This window comes from Cupressus sempervirens, chromosome 3 (genome assembly GCF_028749045.1).
Source record: "Cupressus sempervirens isolate cs-2001-9-10 chromosome 3, ASM2874904v1, whole genome shotgun sequence".
Taxonomy (NCBI): Eukaryota; Viridiplantae; Streptophyta; class Pinopsida; order Cupressales; family Cupressaceae; genus Cupressus; species Cupressus sempervirens.
This window is the reverse complement of record NC_143120.1, coordinates 429,950,584-429,957,911: the sequence shown is the minus strand read 5'-3', so window position 1 is coordinate 429,957,911 and position 7,328 is coordinate 429,950,584. Positions and strand designations below refer to the sequence as shown.

The 7,328-nt window shown below is 32.7% G+C and overlaps 1 protein-coding gene and 1 pseudogene across 1 annotated transcript; both read right to left on the bottom strand.

Annotated features, from left to right (window-relative positions):
• Window positions 1-3,293: 3,293 nt before the first annotated feature.
• Window positions 3,294-4,848, bottom strand: LOC149566867 (G-type lectin S-receptor-like serine/threonine-protein kinase At2g19130 pseudogene; annotated as a pseudogene).
• A 95-nt stretch (window positions 4,849-4,943) lies between these two features.
• LOC149566866 (G-type lectin S-receptor-like serine/threonine-protein kinase B120) lies at window positions 4,944-5,657 on the bottom strand. The gene has a single exon (XM_089816549.1). It carries the CDS (start codon window positions 5,655-5,657, stop codon window positions 4,944-4,946), a length of 714 nt encoding a protein of 237 aa, XP_089672675.1.
• Between the last annotated feature and the right edge of the window lie 1,671 nt (window positions 5,658-7,328).

Sequence of the window (7,328 nt, the reverse complement as noted above, 5' to 3'; positions counted from 1 at the left end):
ATGAAGTAGTTTCCACCAATTAGAGATCACTATTTTTTTTTTATCATTTGGATACTTGTAAAGTTTGATTATTTATTTATAAATTTTATATATTATAGAAACCATTTCTCTGAAATTTGATTAGTTCATTTCATTTGGTGTTATAAGACCAATTTTCCTGTAGACTTTCTCCATCTAGTGTTTCTTTTAGTGAGATTTTTGGGGTAAATATTAGTTATATTTGCTATTAACAATTATTTAGTGTATTGAGTAGTTGATCAATACAAAATATATAAAATCATTAAGATTAAAATTGAGCTTTTAAAATATACAAATATGAAAACAATAATTTTTATCAATGAACATTTATAAGAATTTTTGTAGATTTTTTTAATTTAAATTATATTTCCTATCCATATGTTATTTATTTATTTTATTTTATTTTAATTTTCTCTTTCCAAGGTGGACTTCTTCCATTTTTTTATATTTTTATTTTTTGTAATTTTTGTTCACCCTTGCTTCCTACCTTTTTCTAATTTATATATAGAATTATCATAATTATTTTTATAATTAAAAAATATAAATTCAATTTTTTAAAAATATATATTTTTAAGGTTTTTTTTAATTGTTAAACAACCAAAGCCTAAGTTAGTTATTGTTATTTATTTTAATTAGTTATTTATATGTGTTAGGCAAATTTGAACTCAAGACCTCCCACATGAAAGGCTCATAAGTTATTGTTGTGTTGTAGGCTCTTGCTTATATTTTATTTTTGTATTAGTATTGATTTTATCCATCACCCCAAAATAAATAGAATATATTTATTTATTCTAGAGTCCTATGTATGTTTTATATGTGTGTATGAAATAATCTCATTTTAAATTTTCTATATTCAAAATTGTATTGTTAATTTAAAATAAGTAAATTATACAAAATTCATGTTTACTAGATAAAAAATTTAAATCCATCAATTAATAAAATTTTAATTTGAAAAACATAATAACATTTCTATTCATTTGAAATATGCACATAATTAAGCATGAATGACTTATTTTAGAAATATAGTCATAAATAGAGTCAGTAACTTGCTAAAGAAATCACCAAAAAATAAATTTATTATGCAAGTGTGTGACTAGATTTTATCATTCAAATCCTCTTGTTGGTAAGTTAACCTCATGCTCATTCATTCCTTGTAAGACTGTCCAAAACTTATAACACTTACATTTTTATTTATGAACAATAGTAATGTTATCTATAATTCATATATAAATAATTAGATTGTATCATTAATATACTTCATTTCATATTTCAACATATAATAGTAATGCATATTAAACAAATCAAAAGAAATGCAAATATGAATCATGATAACCATACACCATATAAATCAAATATATTTTTACGTAACAATTATAGCTTCTCCTAAGACCCACCAAAGGTATATGAAAAAAAAGAACCACAATAGATGGAACAAAATGATCTACCTATACTAGAGACTATAATCCGTCAGAAAAGTCTAATTTCCTTTAGTTAACAACGAACATAACCTACACTTAAAACTTCCTAGCCCTTGATGCATATTTCTTCTAAATCACTTTACTATGGTTCATCGCCCAAAAATAAAGCTATTTCCTCATTTATTCATTAGACTCACAATTAAATAGAATCAATTTCCAATCATCTCATTGAAAATTTTGATAAACTTTCTTTTAATCTAATTTCTAACTATTTTGTATGATAATACCTAAATTAACGTTTAAATTTGTAGATTCATATTTTTACCTTAATTAATATATTTCTAATTATGAAACTAGAATGACAAGTACATATCACTAGTGACTTCATGATATAGAATTTTTTTTATAACGAAACTAGTAAATTTATTATTTAAATTTTGATTTCTACTTACTATAAAAACCTATAGTTGGGCAAATACATGCCATGTGGCACTTGTTACATATATCCAATTAAAAAGAGTCATCTCGTTACATAATATAGATAGATAGATAGATAGATAGATAGATAGATAGGGGATGAAAGAGAGCAAACCATAGATAGATACATATATTGCATTAAACATCATCTTACTTATTTAAATTTGTTTTATATTTTTCTTTAGAAATTAATTAAAATGAGGAATTTTCCTAAATTTACTAATTAGAAATTATTTTCTCATATATTTATACATTGAATATATTTTAATATTATTTACATATTTGAATGTTATATATAAGGGTAGATCTTTATGTTATTTTGATTTTAATTAAGAATTGTATTTAGTTGCTTAAGATATATTACATAAGAAGATATATATATATATATATATATATATATATATATATATATATATATATATATATATATATTCCAATACTTTTCAAACCTTTTTTAACATAATAATTGAATAAAATATATTTTATAAATAAATAAATTGTAATAATTTAATTATGATGTTGCAATCCTTATCATCAAGATTCAAATGTTCTTAAAATATTATTTGTTGAATTTAAAAATAAATAAAAAATTCTCTAAATATGAGAACATAATTTTCCCTATATATCACTCTATCTTAAGATACGATCAAATAGTTTTAGGTCCAAATTTTGAACAATTTCCTTGTAAATACTTTAAAAAAAAAAAAAAAAACTTACTTCATAAAAGATCTTTTCGAATCTAATTAATCCCACTCACTTTAATAATTTCCAAAAAGAAAAGAAAATTGTTCTAAGTTAATAATAATAATACTAGCCATGCCAATTAAAGACTCTAGATATTTTCCAACAATAGTCTCGATTAATTGCTCCTGAGTTGGCCTAGTGGTGGAAAACTTGTACTCTTGAAAGAGAGGTCACAAGTTCAAATCTCACTGGGGGGTAGGGTATGTACGCCTCGTTTGTAGCGCCAAGCGCCTCTCGAAAAAGAGTACGAGGTAGTCCCATATCACTGTCACCATGCGTAAATCCAAAAACTATGGCATAGTGTCGTGGACTATAAAACCTCCTTTCCTTTCGTTTCCTTTTTCTCCTCTCTTACAAGGCATACTCAAAGTGCTGATGGCTTAAACATCACACTCTAAGGCTTGATTCCTAGGCTAAAAGTGTTAAATAGTCAAAATTGACTTATTTTTTCAAGCTTAATTTATTCCTTAGTGTGTGATGTTTAAGAATAGCCCTCAAAGTAAGATATGTAGCCCATCCACGATATCCAATAATAATAGCTACATGTATATATTTATTAGCTGCTTAGCGTGTATATAGTAGCTATATATTTATTAGCGGTTTGAATTGATTTTACCTGTTAACTAATGTTTAAGCCTAACCTCTTGAACAGCTAGCAACATTGCTATCACAATAGCTGTTTGCATGGCTTTGGTTTGCTGACCTATCCATATGTGCTGAGCTCGGAATCTGCGGTGTTTGAGGCTCTATGTTCCCTTCCAGAATCTGCACCACTTGTCTCATATTTGGCCTCATAACAGTGCTACGATACATGCTTTCTTACCTCTTCCACGTCTACTTCCTCTTCTACAACACCCTGCTCCACAATATTCATCATGTTCCCCTGCTGAAATTGGCTTGCAGCCCATCTAGGAAAATAAAGCTTACTTGAATCTTGCACAGTTAAGTCCAGATTTCTTCGCCCAGATATGATTTCCAAAAGAGTCATACCAAAACTGTAGACATCTACCTTGGGAGTGATAGGAGTACCGGCGATCCACTCGGGAGCCAAGTATCCTCTCGTTCCTCTTGTAGTCGTCAGCACGCGGCTCAGATCTCTACCCATCAGCTTCGCCAATCCGAAATCCGCTAATTTGGCTGACATATTACTGTCGAGAAGGATGTTCTCGGGCTTCACATCACTGTGAATGATGCAGCCTCTGCATTCTTCGTGGAGATAGAGCAATCCTCTTGCAGTACCTAATGCGATCTCAAATCGGGCCTTCCAGTCGAGTACCTTGATCCCCTCACCGATCTTAGAATTACTTCTGAACAGCAGGGAATTCAGAGAGCCGTTGGGCATGTAATCATAGATCAGTAACCGTTTCGATCCTTGCGCACAAAAGCCTCGAAGCCTTATCAAATTGACATGTTGTATGTTTCCAAGAGAGCTAATTTCTGCTCGGAATTGCTTCTCATCTTGTCTTGAGCCCTTCATCTTTTTCACGGCCACAAGCGTACCTTCTGGTAGATTTCCTTCGAACACTGACCCGAATCCTCCACTCCCTAACTCAGACCTGAAATTCCTTGTTGCAGTTTTCAACTCTTTGTAAGTAAACATTCTCAGAAAAGAGTCTAATGAATCGTCACGGCTGTCCATTGACTGTAGCTTATGCCGCCGCCAAACTAAAACTGAAGAGATAACCAGAGCAACGGTGAGTGCACCTGCAACAATACCAAGCACTGTGTCCACAGTACTAGTGTTTTTTTGTTTCTCTGAAAGTGGAGATGCACCCACTCTAATGAGGACATTTAAACTGCTTTTGGATCGAGTAGAGTTGCGCAGGCTGAGCAAATCTGCGGACAAGATTTGGCAGGGGCCTGAAGGCGGATTGAAAGAAAATGCGGTGCACGAGCAGTTGCGGAGGCAGGCTTCCTTGCAATCTTTCTTTGTGGCTATTGCAGCGTATGAGAGAGCGTAATCATCGAGCAATGTTACGCCAAGATGGATGAATCGGTCGGTGCTGCAGTTTAGCGGGCTCTTCCGAACACAGCCAGTGGACGCGCAATCTTCGGAAACCCAGGCGCGATAGTCTCTGGGCTTGAAGCCTTCCGCGCAGCTGCAGGACTGAAGATTTCTGGAGTCGCGGGTTCCGAAGGCACCGCAAGCACCATAAACGTAGCATCCATCTCTGGGGACAGACCAGAGCATGTTCCATTTACTGCCATCCAATATTGCATGCTGTGCGCTTGTCCGAACTCAGTCATGACGAGCCGTGCCAGATCATTGGAGTTGGGAACAACCATCTAAGTAAAAAACAAACCAGAGCCATTGCTCTTAACGCTGATATTGACAATGTGTTTGTCCACAATTTCTGGAATTCCACTAAACATTGTGCCGTCCCAGAGTCCGGTCGCCCAATACTGTACAGAATTGTTCCATTTCAGCACAAATTGTTTGGCCCCGGATGGATCCATCTGTATGGAAAAAAGCCCAGGAGCAGGATCCGTTGAGCTTTTCCAGGAGATTAGCTTTTGATGATATCCACCGAACCTCATCCCGGACAACAAGGTATCTACGGGATTGTCGAAACTCTGCCAAACGGTATTAGATTGGCTGTCATTCGTCAGCATTAAGAAATTACCAGAATCGAATAACACAGCCCAGGATGCCTTGTTTGTTGTGTTGGCTGACCAAATGGATGCACCCTCTGCATCGAACAGTACCAATCTACCATCTTTTGACAGCATCAAAATGCCAGGCTGGTTTCTGGCGGGAGTCTCCCTGTTGGCCACCAAAACATAAGTCCTATCTGGTATTTGGGCGTACCAGATGCCAATATACCAGTTGCTTCCATTTGGGTTGAAGAATCCCAACTCAAATGTGCCGTTGGTCGACCTTATTGTCTGGTTTCCAGTGAGCGAGGTACCCAATGGAATAGTATCTCCGGCACCACTATTACTCTTGAGCTGAATAAACATGGCAACTGCAAAAAGCAGGCTTGACCATATATTTCTCATTGCTATAAAAGTCACCTTGCTAATGAATAGACTATTAACTTTAATGGCTGCCTTACTGTATATATAAGCTGAAAACATAATATTTAGTCGCGGGTAAAATTTTTTCCTTCTGTTGCGTGTCAAAGGGTTCACAGACACGGTACGTAGTGGACAATGCTAGTAATTTTTAACGCATGAAAACTAAAGTTAAAGTTGACTCCGGTTGTATCCAAGTCCTCATTTGTGGAATCGGTATTTCGATCTTGGACATTTTTATTTGTTGAATCGATTGTGGAGAAGATTTTTTAAATTAGATAATATTTAGTTCATAGGGCTATCTTGCATTGGCTTGGCACCATCTATAAAGCAAAGTAAAACGCATATTTTACCAAGGGGTATACTAATTTTTTAGGTACGTTGCATTCATAAAATATCCGCTTTAGTCACTATTGTATACAGCTCGCTTACAATCTTCCACACCTTTGCATTTTAAAAGGATCTATATTTATAGTACAGGGAGATTTGATTGTAATTTTGGATCAAATGCAGTATCAAGAACAATTTAATTTGCTGACAGATGATTAAATTGTAGTCTTTCCAATAAATTACATTTCGTGGTAATTGATGTAGAAGTGACAAATTACATAGGAGAGCAGCATGCTTATATGTTCATTTTGTATGCATTCTATTTCTTTATATGTTAAAAAAAAAAATTATTGAATTTTCTGTTTTTTATATGCAAATTAGTTTTGTTAGTTTAAATATTGAAATGGTTAGAAGCAAGGGATTAGCATCGATAAGTGTATTTCAAACTTGCAAGCATGTGGACATTTATTTTATTTTTGTTTATTCATTTCTATACTCAAAACTAGAACCATGTGTGGCAAAGCAAAAATAATCATTTTAACTCGAGTAGTGATATATATTCAATTGAAAATATAGAAAGAAGCACTACAACTAGCCAAACATAAAATTGGCTAATCTCAAAACATGCATGAAATCTTTATTTTGGTAGAAGATTGGTGAAGTTTTCCATATTAGAAAATTTATTGATTTCAAGTTTCATCGAGCATGATGACTACAGAACAAACTAACAATTATAATGCAAGATTCATTTTACAAGTGCTTGTAGGTTGTACAATTAGTAAACTAATATTTTATTTCATGAATATTTCTTGTTGATGGTTTCTATATTTTTTTTATTTCAGCTTGTCCTTTTATTGTTTTGATTCTTCATTTGTTGTAAGTTATCAAACTGAGCTTGGAATATATCTCTACACTTTAAACATCTCTTCTTTTTTTAACATCACATTTTCTCCTATTTATAAATATTCTTGGTCGACTTGTAATAACACCATATTTATAACATTTATGTCAAATTAAAAAAACAAATTCTACGATACAAAAACAAGCATTAGGGTGTAAACCACTAGGTTATGTCATCTGCTCATTATTTACTTTCTAAATATGTAGCTTTACATTATTTAGGCTTTTTTGATACCCAAAATATTAATTTAAGCATGATGAATTCTTTAAATAAATGCTCATAATATACTACAATCAAAGTGTTGTATGAGACTACATATTATGTCAAATAGTTCAAGTGCCTTGGTTATGCTTCCAGATTTTGTATACATGTTTACCAAGGCAATTACAAATGTTGTTGATGTTTGGTACTTTAGTTAGATAAAC

Bases quoted from the DNA above. Each gene is read 5' to 3' on its own strand.
- LOC149566866 (XM_089816549.1), bottom strand. From the start codon at position 5,657: ATGAGAAATATATGGTCAAGCCTGCTTTTTGCAGTTGCCATGTTTATT.